Source organism: Acanthaster planci, linkage group LG08 (genome assembly GCF_054643075.1).
Source record: "Acanthaster planci isolate LZ-2023a linkage group LG08, COTS_SCS, whole genome shotgun sequence".
NCBI lineage: Eukaryota > Metazoa > Echinodermata > Asteroidea > Valvatida > Acanthasteridae > Acanthaster > Acanthaster planci.
The window spans coordinates 462,113-477,746 of NC_141784.1; the positions used below are offsets into that span (position 1 = coordinate 462,113).

Sequence of the window (15,634 nt, forward strand, 5' to 3'; positions counted from 1 at the left end):
GAGAAAATTTAACAGATTGGTTCATTTGAGGGTCAGTTTCATTTTCATATTTACTCAACTTAAAGGATTCTTTTGAAAGGTCAAAGGTACATGGGATACCCATGGATGTCGGGGGAAATCAATTCAATCTATAAAATATTGTTAATATCGACATTGAAAGCAACTTTATGTTTTTCATTTAGGCCTGCATGGCCTCCCATTTCATGTTTCAAATGTCCGTACTTAATGCATACATATTACACAAGCTTGGTCAACATTAAATCATGTTAAACAGTATCAACATGATAAAGGAACGGGTGAAACAAGCAACGGCAGAAGTAAATCATGTAGAAAGTGAATATCTCTGTGTTGGTGGGTCGTTGTTATGCGCTTGTTTACACGAGTTGTTCGTGCGCGCAACGTGCAGTTGAGTCTTAGATTTACTACTGTACCCGGACATAATTGAGTGGCCGTACACTACACGTTAATAAAACTCGGTAATCAGTGCCCGGAATATCGATCGTCGACGTCGTCGGAGCATGCACTGGCATGTGTGTGATTGTGTAGACTGGAGGTGGAATTCATTGGTGAGTTTTATCACAACTATTCAGTGCATTTTCGCGTTTTAACAATCGTAACGAGCGTGTGTGGATTTTATGGTGTATACATTTGGATATGTGTCGATACATAACATATATTAAGAATGACGGGCTCACGTGCTTTGACACAGACTTGCCGCGCCTTGACAAGTTGATGGTCCACTTGATAATTGTCGATCACGTAGCCCGGGTTGGACGACGTCTAAATTCAGTGCATTGCGAGTCGCGATGCCGTCCAACCTCGGGTAGTCGATCACACAATTGTGTAATGTTTGCTTGTGGACGCAGTTTCGGATATCAGTCTTCGCAGAATTGTATAGGAACGGATGTAACTTGAAGCATGAGAGAATGCAGGATCAGCGTATTGCATTACTATGCGCAGAAATGGAAAATTTTGGTAGAACATGTTCAAAATAATTTGCCTCGCTGATTATGTGTCCTTGCTCTATGTGAGTGACATTAAAATAAAACATGAGGAGTGGCTCCTGTTCGCATGAGTCATACTGCAGCGTAGCAGAAGCTAGCCAGTGGCTGGGTTGAGATGCAGTGTGGGATGTACATGTATGTTTGTGTGCATTTACAATTTACAATTTCATGAATTTTACTCAGCAAAGTCAGTTTTTGGCAGATATCGGCGCATTACAAGTGTTCTGTATTATTATTATTAAATATAAAATGATCTGAGACATCAGATTTATCATTTGATTTTTTTGGTTATTGATAATTTGTTCATAACAAGAAAGTTGGGCCACGCTAATTAATCTATATGGGCTCAGTGTCCATCATGTACATGCAGTGGTTTTAATTTAACTCTGCCACCGTAAAACGTGGCTGAGCCAGAGCTGTTTAAAAAAGCCTAAAGTAGAGTAGCCTGGTTAAAACTAGCCCCACTCGTAGGGCTGTAGTGGCTCTCTTTTACGATCTGTCTCTTTTCTGTCGCCACCACGGACAGAAAAGAGTCAGATTGTAAAAGAGAGCCACTACAGCCCAATTTGTGGGGCTAGGTTAAAATCTACCCCATCCCACTTTTCAGGGGCAGATCTATCTAGCTTTCTGGAGACAGAAGTTGATATTTGAGCGCTGTGTTCTTGCTATAGAGGGGACAAGGGTGTTGTTTCCTTCCTCCCCCCCCTTCAGAAAATTTTGAAATCTATGATTCCATTCCTAGGGTTCATAGGTAATTTGAGAGTAAGTATGGGACTTTTTTAGTCAAATATTTAACCTTTCATTTATTATTTATGGTCTCGTTTTACATTTGTCCTGCAATATTGTCGTTGATTGAATTTAGGAACACATTCTACAAAATGTACTAAAATGAAGGGTATATTGCAAACATTTAAATTTAAGGGGTAAAAATAGTGTCTAGCAGCATCTATTCACAGCGGACTGCTGTGGACATCTGATGGATACACATGTATAAGTCCTGCTTGTAATACAGTGGCCTTGCTTGCTGAATTTAACAGGATTTTGCAGCAAGGTTGGCTATAATTTACGTATTTAAGTACAAATCCCCTTCAATGAGACCTTCAGTACCTAGTATTGATTAGAAGTATGTGTGCATATGTGTTACATACAATCTGGGTTGGCAGGATTGTTTCTTTCAATTCAAGCCACTTTAACCACTTGCTGCTGAGTGGAATTTGAAGTTGCATGACGTAAAAATCAGGAGATTTTCAAGATTTTCTGTTTTCAAAATTCTTCAAAAATCATAGCTTCATTTACTGGACATTTATACCCACACAAATCCGTTGGTTACTCTAATCTGACATCTATTGACGCTTGAGTATTTCAGCCAGGCCTGCCACCTTGTAAAAAAGAGTCCAGATTGTGCAGTGTTATGTAACTTTCTTTTGTTCCCGAAACTGGTGCAGTGCGCTGCTGACCTCTTTTCAATAGGGGCCAGATTAGCCTGCAGCGGTATTGTATTGCTCATCCCTGGAGCGCTTTTGTCCCCGGTGGTAATCCGCTTGTGCTGAATGCCACAAACAATGGTATAATCTCTCAAAATAAGGACGGATTTCCTCCGCTATTGACATCTGAAGAAAATTTTAGCGATTCCTAGCAGCTCGGTCTTTTGTTCCGAGTATGGTCTTTTGTTACAAGGTCCAGCTCTTTTGTCTGGTTTCAGGCTCCCTGGTTTCGGGCTCCCTGGTTTTGGATATGAAGTCCGAAACCGGGCTCCCCGCCAGCATATGATTAAATTAGCTTTTGAGTCACAGTGTATGAATTACAGGACTTATTATATGAAAATTTTTTAAAAAATTAAAAATTTGATCCGAGTATAAAAAAAATCGGATTTAAGTAAAAAACATAATTTTTTTATAAGAAATGTGCCAACCTTGTTTTAGGCAGTAGTATTTTCAACGTAAACATAGAAGGGGCCTGCATTTTCGCATCCTTCGCACCACCCACAAGCTTCATCCCTGGCAGAATGTCATAAAGATGTCTCTTCTGTGAAGAATATCGCTTATGAAAGAGTTGATATCAAGAGAGTTTTCTTGATGTTTCAGACAACATGCTTTGTATGTTGACATGGTAAGCTTACAGTTTCATATTGTGTATCCTTTCTACCAGGGTTCTTGTTTGGCTGTTCATCCTCTTGCCTTGAAACTGCAACAGGAAATAAGGAAGAGTTCCTCTTTCCTTTGAGACTGAAAGTGAAATCATGGCCCAACAAGGTTATCCACGTAAGTACTTAAATAAAAAAGGAAAGTAATACAGAAATCTGGGGGAGATGGTCTGGCTCTGCATTTTTCACAGCCGGCAAAGAGAGAAGTATCTCCTGTCTGCTTGATGGTCCCGATAGTGCTGTGTTCAAGTCCATTACTAGTCCTTGCATATCCAAGTATATTACAAGTCCATCACGTATCCATCACAAGCCATTCAGTCTTAAGCCAATTCACAAGCTATTCAAATGAACAGTGGCAAAATCTTTTTTTGTCGTTTTTCGCCCTGTGACGTATTACTGGCATTGTGAAGGGACTTGTGAAAGGACTTGCAATGAACTTGACTCCAACATTGGGTGTCGATTTTACAAAATGCCCTTGCAGCACTTACATAGGCCTCAAAGCAGTGGTTTCATTCTTATTGTCTATATCTGGATTTAAAACTGCCGGAATTGAGCTTTTGTTTTGTTTTCATTCTTCAAGCAATGTGTCATAGGAAGTGAACGCTGCATGTGTATGCACAGCGCCTTATTGAAATTTTATGAAAGAAATCCACAACCTTGAGTGGGTGAGACTTGAAGCCAAAACCTCACTCTCACCAACAATACTTGACCAAAGAATTTCCTGCTTTGTGCTGCTCTGTTACAGTTATCTGATACTCAATATGAACTGTTAATTCAAAAAGAAAGGCAATTATTTCTTTAGATGGGTATCCTTACTCACAGTTCATCTTTACATTCCTGTGTTTCATTCTGGGACAGCTCCTGGTGCCCCACCTCCACAGGGGTATGGTGCACCTCCACCACAGCAAGGCTATGGGGCACCTCCACCACAGCAAGGCTACGGGGCACCTCCACCACAGCAAGGCTATGGTGCACCTCCACCACAGCAAGGCTATGGTGCACCTCCACCACAGCAAGGCTATGGTGCACCTCCACCACAGCAAGGCTATGGTGCACCTCCACCACAGCAAGGCTATGGGGCACCTCCACCACAGCAAGGTTATGGGGCACCCCCGCCACAGCAAGGTTATGGGGCACCCCCGCCACAGCAAGGCTATGGTGCCTCTCCACCACAGCCTCCTCAACCCCCAGGGGCCGTTCAACAGGGATCTCAGCAGCAAGGTACTTTTTCAACATAAAGAATACTAGTATATTGCTTCCAGATTTTTTCAAGGTTCTGCAAACAATTTCCCTCATATTACAAGACCATGGGGCTACTGTTTGCCTGTGCATACGGCCCATTTGCTGTTAAAGGGAATCAATATATCTTGAAATTTCTGCAAAGTATGTTCTGTGTACCTTACGAGGTTCAAAATTCGAGGTAATGCTGTCAAGTTATTGTCTAAAGACATTTCAATACTCTGACAGCCTGGACTCCAAACGCTGTCCCCGAAGGTGCCGCCCCTTACAAATTTGACAATGCAGCGGAGTCTGACCCCGAGGATGATGAGAATGCCACCGAGGGAGATGAAAAGAGCCCAGATGTGACTTCATTAGAGCCTGTGCCTGGGTACGAGACCGTGGCCTTCTTTGACGGTAAGGATCACAGCACTGGAATTTGAGTCAGGCTATGTGCAACCCATTTGAATATTCACTGAACAGTTGAGAGAAGGCTTATTTGAATGCTTTCCAATGCCTCCAAAAATACAATTATTGATTTAGCAATTGTGGTCTTGTCTGATCTAGGACCTCCTGTGCCTCCCCCTGCGTATGAACCCCCTTCAGAAGAAGATCGTCCCCAAGAAGTCTTTGATTCGTAAGTAAAGAGTGACTAGAGGGCCATCTTCTCTTGCCTTATTCTAGCCTTGTCCTCCATAAAGTTCTGTGGATTCTGAAGGATCTGGGATGGTTGATTCCATTTTTGTGTAATGGAATTACAGAAGTGAATACACATTTTGATAATAGACTGTATCCTTGTGTCGGCCATTTTGGATTGAAAGTGAGATTAAGTTTTTATTTTGGGATCCTGAGAGTAAAAATAACTGCAACAACATGAAAAGTTCGCGACAAATTTATACTAGTGTACATTTAGAATATTTTGAAATATGTGATAAATGCCAGACTTACTAAAAGTGAGGTGTGGATCCTGAAAATAGTCTGGCATCATTCCATAATAGATAACAGTGAATATGATAGAATCAGGGAACAAGATCAAAATGGCTTCCCATGAATAATGTCTTTTAGAGATTGCAGATTTTGAGGCCCATGGCTACGATGAGCAGCACGTTTTCAATCTGATGGTTGTTTCGTCTGCATTGCAGAAAGGAAGGTATCGGGGAAGAGGCCGTGAGGGCAGCCATTTTGGCCTTTGTTGACAAGCACTGCTGCTACGGCTCCAGACCTGCCAAGAACATGACCATCTCCAAGATCATTCCAACCCACGCACTCCACGTAAGTAGGCACCTCCACCAGTGGGTATTGATGCAGTGGGTGGAGCTAGGCGAAGGACTGATGAGGCAGTCAAGAATTTTAGTGATTTTCTAGTCATCCAGTTTTTGTTTTCTATATTATAGCAATATTTTTTTCCTGGAGCACTCATTGGGGTTTCCAAATCTTTGGATGCATCTGAAAAAATGAGTGATAAAAAATTGGTAATGCTTTTGATCTTGTAAAACAAACAGAAGGTAAACTTGTAATTGTGAATAGTGTGTTTTGAGCCCTTCAATAATTGTGCTTCTGGAACTGCCTTTGAAAACTTGAAATGCCTCTGTTTATGTTTTTTTGTTGTTTTGGCTGTATTTGTTCCGCAGTACCAGCTGGAAACCTTCAATGAAGCGAGATCCACCAGCCGTAAGTTCAAACCTTACTCAGGTGGTTTTGTGGACGGCCCCGAGAACGGTCCAGCACCACCCCCCTGGTCCATAGCCTGCAAACCGGACCAGCTGTTCTTCACGCACAAGAAGAATCTAGAGGTGCCACACACTTCAATTATCAAGGTGAGGCCAAACCACCAAATAGCCAAATTTGTAACACGTTGGTGTCCTGCTCCCACGAAATATCACATTTAATGTGGGGTGACCAAATAATCTTAAATGTTTCACTGATTGGACACAAACCTGCTGGTTCATGGAGGGAGGTTTCCCAGAGCCAATGACATAATTGTACATTGCTTTATCTTCTTGAGCTGAAACATTGGAGATACATAAAGGATGAATGTGTCTAAGTTTAAGCGAAGGGCAAGTATGAGTGATGAATGTTTGTCAACCAGTGGTCGAATTTGCCTGGTACCCATGATACAGGTTTATATGCTGTGCCCAGGTTTCCAGGTAAACGTGGATCAGTGGTCAACGAGCAGTCATTGTTCCAACTTGCCCTAAGTGTCAGTAACATTTGTCATTGCATGGCAAGGAGAGTGTTGGGTGATGTACACTTGTTCACATTGCAATGGTGCTATACGAGAAATATTGCAGGGTTTTGAAGTATCCCTTAGCATCAGGATAGAAGAAATCAAAGAGATCTTAAAATATTTATTTGTGCTTGTTTTGTTCCACAGATTTGCCACCGCTGCGGTGGGTGTGGCTTTGTGATGTGTGGACGATGCCGTGGACGGGGACGGGTAAGAGGATCAGCGTACATGAAATTACTTGGGGAGCAAGAGAATTCAAGGGTTATTTGTGACGTGGTTGGAAGGCTTGAAGTTGTTGTTCTATTGGTTTTCCAGCCAACTCGTTTGTTTACTGGTTGGCTACGTGACAGACGTGTCAGTCACCATTGGTTAACCACAGGTTAATTTTAGCTAGTACTGTGAGGGAAAGAGTTTTGCTTAAGTTACCAGGCAAAATGGATGGGTGATTGCTCAGTGGCTTGTGATAAATCTTGGCCGTAGACTCCCCCCAGTAGTCTGGTAAATAGCTTGGTTTGACGTGCCTGATGGCTGTAACAGTCTGGCTCCTGTCTCGCAATACGTTTTATAGCACTTCTTGTGAGTCTCACTGAACCCAACTGGAAACTGATCATCCTGGCCCAAACAGTGTGAACAACATGGACTCCCAAAGGATGTTGATGATAACAAATAGAAGTTGCTGAAGTCTGTGAGATTGAAGATGTTTTTATTTCTCAAATTCTGCCTCATTAAAAAGCGTTCACAGTCAAACAGGAGGTTGGTGAGAAAAATCCTGCTGTTTGCACACAAGTATCTTTCCACTGCAAAATACTTCCCAATGATGAGCATTTACTTCACTTGAAATGCTTCACGGAATCAAAGCATTGAATGCTGGCTCCATCAGATGGAAGTTGGTAACCTCCATGGTTCGAAGTCAATTTTTTGAAAAGATATTCTCAATACATACACTAAAGGTGTACCATCTGAATTTGATTCTTCACAGAAGTGCCCACTTAGAATTCTGTATGATTATATCACCTTGTCTTATTATTACTTCTATCTAAAAGTGTTGCCCCTCACTTAAAAAGTCAACCTGTGGGTGTATTACCCAGTGCCCTCACTTTCCAAGGAACTTGGACAAAGTTATACCAATGAGCCAACTTGCCTTGATGACCGCCTGGCATTTAACTCAACGACCACTTCATTTTTTTGATACTTAAAAGTGCATCCTGAATACCTTCATCCACCTTTCAAACTGGGACTGGACTGCAAGTCTAATGTCTGTGGGAGGTTCACACTCATGCATCTCTTTCATGGTTTATGCAGTATGTGAAGAACCGTGCCATCTGAAAGCCACGTGTAACGCACTATAAAGAGAGCTGTGTGCATGATTCTATTGCAACCTAAATGATTGCCTTTGTTCTAAGTGTTACCAGGCACAGGACTGGGGTACTTGGTGAGCCTGTGGATTTGCATGTATGCGCTGACAGTTTGCCTTGTGGAACCGGTAGCTGGGTTGCATTGCTGAATGGCGAAAGGAGCCCACAATGGAGACTGTGCAGACTTTTAAGCAGGCATTTTAAAGCCAACTGGGCTGGCCCAACAGGCTTCATCAACCTCGGGAAGAAAGGCAGATCAATATCAAACAGTTTTGATGTCATTATTTGCAGGTTCGTTGTAGCTCTTGTCATGGAAGTGGCCGTCGGACTGTTCACCGCGATGGTAAATCCCAACGTGTCAGCTGCACCTGGTGCCATGGATCAGGACGGCGTAGGTAGGCTAAGATGAAACTTTACGCCTTTTGTAAACACTGTCGTAACTACACAGTTCTTCTGCATCAATTTTTGGCAACATCTGTGCCAGGCTAAGAGGAAGGTCACCCATCTTGATTTTTTCTGGGTTCCCATTCCTCAGGTGCACCCGTTGTGGGGGTGATGGTAGGGTCACATGCCCCACCTGCACAGGCTACCGGCAGCTTCGTCACTTCATCCTTCTGACTGTCTCTTAGTAAGTCCCAAATGTCTGGTTCCCTTTTCGTGAGGAAGCAGTAATCAAGTCTCCTTCAAAAATGAATCCAGTCTTGCATTAGTCCAAACAAAATAATAGTTGTGCTTCTGGTTACCCACCCTAAAGTAGCACATTGTTGCTGATCCTCGTGCTTATTTCAGAGGTGTGAAATCTCCGCTTTTTCGTTAAGTATGCCAAATTTCATTTTCCACTTTTTTGCAATCGACAGGCTGGATTTTCCTTGTTTTTCTATCTTGCGTAAATGCCGAGATTTCCATGTTTTTTCTTTTTCTACCGACGCAACACGATGGCCAGGTCAAATTTTGCAAGTCCTCGTTAGGACACCAAACAGTACTGGAGCTCCATAATGCACGCGACTGAATCTACTGTACATGCACACGTACAGTATGTGAGTACAGTGATACATATCTTTGCGGCTCAAAGCGCAAGCCTTGTAAGTAAACAGCATCCGGGGACCATCCGGTCATTGTGTTGTGATTGGCTGCCTATGAAACATCAATATTCATACACATGTCAGCGGGACCCATTGCAGCCATTCCTGCGTTAGCGGAAGTAGTGACTAACAATCCCCACTATAACTTGCGGTAGCACATATTTCACTGTGAGTTTAAGGCTTGACATAAGGTTAGTACATTTTGGCTTGTGCCAAAAGAGGGTTCTTTGAGAACTGGCAGGGGGCGTGCAAAGTCATGCATCATCGCACGGGTTTTAAGTGCTCTATATGCATTGTTTTGTATGAACTTTCAAACAATTTTTGGAGATTAACTTAGCAAAATGTCAGTGCAATACAAATGTATAATTGTCTGGAGGGGCTCTGACTTAGGTACAGTCTTTTACTAGACTGATCCTCAAGTTACGAATCCGCGGGAAAAACAAAGAGTGGATGGAATACACCTTCCACCATCAAAATCACTTTGAATTTAAAAAAAAAATAAAAAATTTCCCACCTTAAAACTTTTGACCCTAAAACTTTAGAAGAAAAGAAAGATACTACCCATGTACTTGACCATTATTTTTTCAATGCAATAAGAAGCACAACTATTATTTTTTTTGGCCTTAGGTATCTAAGGTTCAGTATTTCAACAGTGCATGTCAGGAAGCGTGTCCAAGGTCATCCAGGAAGAATACACAATTGATCTCTGCCCCATCAGCATGCCATTCATGTTTGCTGACTTGTGCACATACTTTGTACTCAAATGACCTTGCGTTTTAAAATACTGAACTGGCCCATTATCAAGGAGCATGATTAATAAGCCATTTGCGAGTTGAATTTGAATAAAATCTTTTGCACACAAAATCACTGCACATAAACATAACGATTTGAACTCCCCAGACTAAACACACTGTTGCAAAACCCCATGATTCGGGGCAAGCTTTCGCATAGCGACCACCATCTCTGGAATGGACTGGTTCCTTTGTGCCCTTCTTATCCATTGAGAATAGTGTATTGTTGCAAGGCGTCTCTTATGTAACTAAGCAAAGCTTGCCCTGAATCATGAGGTATAGCAACAGTGGTTTAGTAAGGAGAATTCAAGTTGTTATGTTCACGTGAATTTAAAGAACTCAGTGTACCAGATTTGGGTCAAAGTTAACTCGCAAAAGGATTATTGAGAACAATGGTCAACCATAGTTTGACAAAATTGCGCACGTTGACAATGGTTGGTGCACTCAAGTTGACTGTTTTGGACCAACCTACTGGAGTTGATAAAATGTTCAACTTAATCCAAACAAGTAGATACATTGAGCAATCTTTGACCTATTTGTAACCAGTGGCTCTGAATCTTCTATTCCATCTTCTCTTTACTGACTAGCGTCAACAATTTAGAGGACTATATCTTGGAGCGCTCAGACATGCCCGACGAGTTGATAAGGAATGTCAGTGGACAGACAGTGTTCCAGCAGACGTTGCCTTTTGTAAGTGTCAGGAACACATCTAAGCAGTTGGGCTGATAGAGGATTTTGGATCAGTAGCCCCTTCTCCCTCCCATAAAAACTTGCTCCTCCCTCCAGAATTAAACAAGAATGCACATCTTCTCAAGAATTTTGAACAATGCAAGGCATGTTATTAAAAGAAATATCCTCAGGATTTTGTTACCCCCTCCCCATACAGTCAGCCCCTGGCAGTGGAGGGGGGGGTGGCCCCAATACTTTTCCAACGGGGGCATGCCCTGTCCCCCTTTTTGTTGCAAGTCCTACAGTAGAGTAGGGCTTGATACCCGATGGTCTCACAAGTGCTCCCCTACTTTAAAAATCATTGTGGTGCTGTTGTAATCAGTCATCAAAACAAAAAGGTCTAGAACTATACACGCCAGCGTGTTTCAGTGGAGAAATCGAGGTTAGAATCTTTCCATCATCATATTGTGGGAAGTGATGAGTGTTCCAAAGAAATCTGAAAACTAGCAACCAGTGGACAGGAGCCAGTTATGTGGCTTGATCTTTTTAAAGCAGATTTCTGTGGAAGATCAAAAGAAGAAAATGATGAAAAAAATACAGAAGATGCACATCAAAATAAATGTACATGTAAGATAGTTAAAGAAATTTGTAATGATGTGATTGTGATTTTGTGTGAACAGGTGTGGCCTATATCCCAGTATCCTGTTCAAGAGGTTAACCAGAACTCGATTCGTCTCGTCGATAAACACCGCTCTGCCTGGCCAAATGCTCTGACCCTACAACAGGTAAGGATGCTGTTCTATTGAGAGTTATTTCTCCCAGTCTTGTAAGTGAGAACGCTTCCCTTTCATGCATTCTTGAAATCAAAAATGTGCTAGAATATTAACTTTTAAGGGAAGAGGCTGGACTGTAGCATTATGCAAAATGACTACGTGGTTCATGGTGATTGACAAGTCAATGGATTGTTACTCCTGCAAAACTGTCCCTGTTGACTTCAAAGGATCTTGTACGGTTAGAAGTTAACAGAACCATTCTAAACTGCACTGCTGACCTCTGATCAGTCGTTGTAAGTGTCCATTCTGTTATCTGCTTCTTATCCCAGCGTCAGACCCTTCGCTCTGTACCCGTGACTGAGGCCCACTATGACTGGAAAGACATCAGTACTCGCTTCTGGGTCTACGGCTTTGAGCACGAGGTCCACGCCCCAGACTACCCCCACCAGTGCTGCTGGGGGTGCAGCATCCTGTAAAGACAAACGGTCAACCAAAAGGGTCATCTGGGGTCAAACACAGGTCAGTTAGACTCTTTCTCAAAGGGATTTTGGGATATGTGTCGGTATGCATGGGCAGGCTTGTATTCGAGTCACAAAACATTGATTCCACGTCCGATTCACATAAGTCCAAGTTTTAAGTCACAAAGGCCAAGTCCAAGTCCCGAGTCACCTTTATTGTTGTATTGGAAAAACATATTCAGGTTCTACAAATGTTTCATTTGTAGAAATGCTTTCATATATACACAGACCAAACTGATATCAGATCTTTGTCAATTTCTACGGTGTGAAATTTTTAAATTAAAAATGCCGTTGGTGTTGTCGTTTCAGAGTTCTTCACAAGTCTATGATTTGCTTCAGAGATAATCCCATATCTTCATGAGAAGTGAAAAACGGCCAAGTCTGAACGTGAACTGGAAGCTGTTCAGTCGTGCACTGTAACAAAAGCATTTCTTGCTGTTCGCCTGCTGTTAGAAGGGAACCGTCTTTTGAGACTCTCTGTGATGACTTTTGAAATATTCTTGTGAAGTCTTTTTGGAGGAGTCAAATTTATTATTACTTTCTTGGTTTTCATGTGCCAGGTTCACAAAGGATAACCCTGGACAAATAACGTAAGTCATTAACCTTGTCCTTAAACCTGGTTTAGTTGTCGGTATAGCCTTGGAGCCAAAAAGCCCTAAAGTCACCCAGTGATGGGTGTCCACTCTCTAAAAGCAACCCAAGTTGTATTTCAGGTGTGATCTTTTACAGTGTTAGTAATCAGTATAACAGTCCTAGTATATTGTCAGTACAAATGTATATGTTGTTTTTCCATTCTTTCTTGTTGCCAAAGACTTACTATTGTCATGCATTTCAGATACCTATTTTAATTATTAATTTGAAGACAAGTGTAAATATTTGTTAACCTTGTACATTGCTGAACAGTGCCTTTTTAATTTGCTAAAATCCATTGAGTTGTAGCATTAGTGGGTGCTATTGAGTACTTCTGCGCAACTGTAGATTTAAAATATCTCTAATTGTTTTTAAGTGATGCTGTGATGTTTAGACTTGTAAAATTAATGTCAAGATGCTCCAAGTCTTCAGTGTAAAATATTGAATGCCTCAAGAGTAGCTAAGCTAATTTTGTGACAGGTATAGGACGGTGCTCCACTGCCTACACTACTACCTCCACTACTATCTCTTTCCTGTTTTACAAGCACTGATTAACAGTGATCGATCCATGTTTCCTCACCAGATTTGTGCCAAAAAAAAAAAATCAAAATCCATCCACCTCCGACAGGCTGTAATAGCATGGAGATCGAGGACAGAACCCCTAGTCGTGGTCCTGTATATCTTTTACTGCAAGATCCAACAGACTTTTGACTTACAAAACTAGTCAAAGTAAGCTTGTTCCAAGGCCGGCTGATTTTACATCAGCCAGTTGATTGGTCAACCCTCACTGACGAGACCATTTAAATTGTCGCTGTACATCTTCAGCTCTCTTAATCATGGTAGTACTTGTGCAGTGGAAAAAAAAAAGTATGTAACCGAGTGCAGTGTAAAAATACAACCTGGATTATTGTCCTTAATTAGTAGCCTTATCTATGGTGGTCGATCTCGGTTTGGTTTGTCTTAGGGAAAGAGAACCACAGGTGCAGATGTCTGTAGCAAACGAATCACTTTACCTTCCATGCATACACAAACCAGTTGTACGTCTTTGTAAAAAATACCTATTCCAAAGTCGTTTGGGGGGCAGTTATTCATCTCCACTGCTCGCTCCCAAAGAAATTGTCCTCTCGGTGTGGGGCTGACAGAGCACCCTGTCATTGGAACAGTTTTGCAGTGCTGTGTTGGGACTGTTCTTAGTGTGAATGCAAGTCACTGTTGGAACATACCAGAGGCTCACCAATCCTGTTTAAATATTCCTATCAATGAAATTTGTCTTTTCAAGTTTTGAGACTGTGCCATTGTACCCAGACACTCAACAACTGTATACACATTCTACATATATCAGGATCCATTATTGTTCCTGTTATTTTTTCCCCCAATTATCTGGCCTTAAGCTTTCTTCCGAGCATACCCCGGAGGACTCGACTCAAGTGTCTGAGTTCTTCAATATCACAATACCACTTGTTTGTGCCAAGTCCTCGGTCATAAGGAAAAAGTCAAATGCAGCTTTACATGGCCTTGAGTTTATGATCCCCACACAAGCCATTAAATCTGAGGTTAAAGCTCTTACTGTTGGTGTGCTGTTCAAATCAATAATGATAACATTCCAAATATGTTGGTCAAGGCTACTTTACTGTTTTGGTTCTTTGTTTTCGCAGTACTAATATCGTGGGTAGTTTCAATGTGCATTTGCCAAAACAAATACATTTAAAAGTAAATGTAATATATCTTTTAAGTGTGCTGTATCTTTCAAATAAATATGTAATAGTACTGCATATGTCCAGCATTTGTAGGGCATACCAATTTGTAAAAGGTTTACGCATGTGGTGTTGTGCACCAGTATGGCTGGGTCCTTGTGGTCTGTTTTAGTAAATTGTGATGTTGCATAGCATGCATTTATATTGGTCATTGGCATTCATAGTAAACAAGGCGTCTGCCTAATCCTGAAAGATGCCATTTGGGGTTACATGTATATTGACAGCTTTTCGGCTATTGCTGTGTGTTCTTGGTGTGTACGTCAGACTCAATAGCCGTTCATTACCAACATTATTGGCAGGCACAGGAGGTTGTTGTTGAGTATTAAACGTAAGACTGCATCTGAAAGAATTTGCTAAGGTTAGCAATAACATGTACATGTACACCTAGAGTGGAAGCCATGTCTCCATGTTTTCAAGCGCATCGATTAAGCTTTAGCCACTAGCACGCCACTGCTCATAGCCATTTAGAAAATCTCAAATCTCTGAACATTGAATGCCCACTTTGAAAGCAGCTTGAGTTGTATTTGAACCATATCTGTATTATCTTCGTTCATTGTACATTGTGTGATGACCTTTATTAAAGAAGTTTCATTTCTATAAAGATCATTTTCAAGTATTTTAAGATTAATTAATTTTTGTGCTATACTCTCTTCGAAATATAATTTTTAGCAAAGGTACTCCTTTAGAAAATGGCGGTTGTTGATACTTTCTAACTTTAAATTATTACGTTTTTACATTTTAATTTGAATCATTTTAGAGTGGAGCAATTTTGTGCACTTGTGACTATTGACTTTAAGACACTCCAGACTTCCAGACGTTACTTTCTAACACATTCTTGGCCTCTGGAAATCTGCCCCACCGTATAAGGATGTCATTTGAAATAATAAATGGGTTGGACGTATGTACATTTTCCTCCTTGCAAGGTGTTTGGCCGTTTTACTCGTGAGACAGAGTGAGAGCGTTTCTGTCACTCAAAGTTGTTTACTTCTCAGTCGAACAAAACGTGCAAACAGCTGACAGCGTGCGGGACCAAGTTGTATTTGACTTGGCGCACGGGCGTCCTTGCCAAAGGTGGCACCAAAAGTGCAAGTGTTTGAAGACACGGACGAAAACGGACACTGAAATTACCCCATTTCCTCTACGGGGGCCTAATGTACATGCAAGTGAGTGCTTGCTTGTTTGCTTAGTGCTGAATAATGCCCTGATTTATACAAAATAGGCCAAAACTAGCAATATTTTCGCAGCTTGTTCAAGCATATTTTACTTGGCGGTGCACTAAGTTTAATAATGCGTGACATAAACTTGAACAGGTTTTGATAAGGGAATATTCGTTTTACTTAGAACGGGTGAGGAGAATGGACGCTGATAGGCCTAATGGTCCGAGCCGAAGGCTTATTTCCGTTCATAAATACCTTTTTGACTATGATAGTCAAATAATGTTTAAACTGTAAATTTCCAACGACTTTTTCA

The 15,634-nt window shown here is 41.4% G+C and overlaps 1 protein-coding gene across 2 annotated transcripts; it reads left to right on the forward strand.

The window, feature by feature from the left end:
* Window positions 1–457: 457 nt before the first annotated feature.
* Window positions 458–15,069, forward strand: LOC110978110 (protein SSUH2 homolog). 2 transcript variants are annotated; one of them, XM_022232824.2, is made up of 14 exons: window positions 458–566; window positions 3,153–3,265; window positions 4,006–4,368; window positions 4,615–4,782; window positions 4,933–5,002; window positions 5,508–5,637; window positions 5,997–6,182; window positions 6,740–6,802; window positions 8,239–8,342; window positions 8,483–8,575; window positions 10,408–10,510; window positions 11,170–11,274; window positions 11,592–11,781; window positions 12,090–15,069. In XM_022232824.2, the coding sequence occupies exons 2-13, from the start codon at window positions 3,244–3,246 to the stop codon at window positions 11,736–11,738; spliced, it is 1,554 nt and encodes a 517-aa protein (XP_022088516.2). In that variant the 5' UTR covers window positions 458–566; window positions 3,153–3,243; the 3' UTR covers window positions 11,739–11,781; window positions 12,090–15,069. The 2 variants fall into 2 exon arrangements, with proteins under 2 accessions (XP_022088516.2, XP_086996405.1); XM_087140279.1 differs by lacking the exon at window positions 458–566 and adding an exon at window positions 772–1,139.
* Window positions 15,070–15,634: the final 565 nt, after the last annotated feature.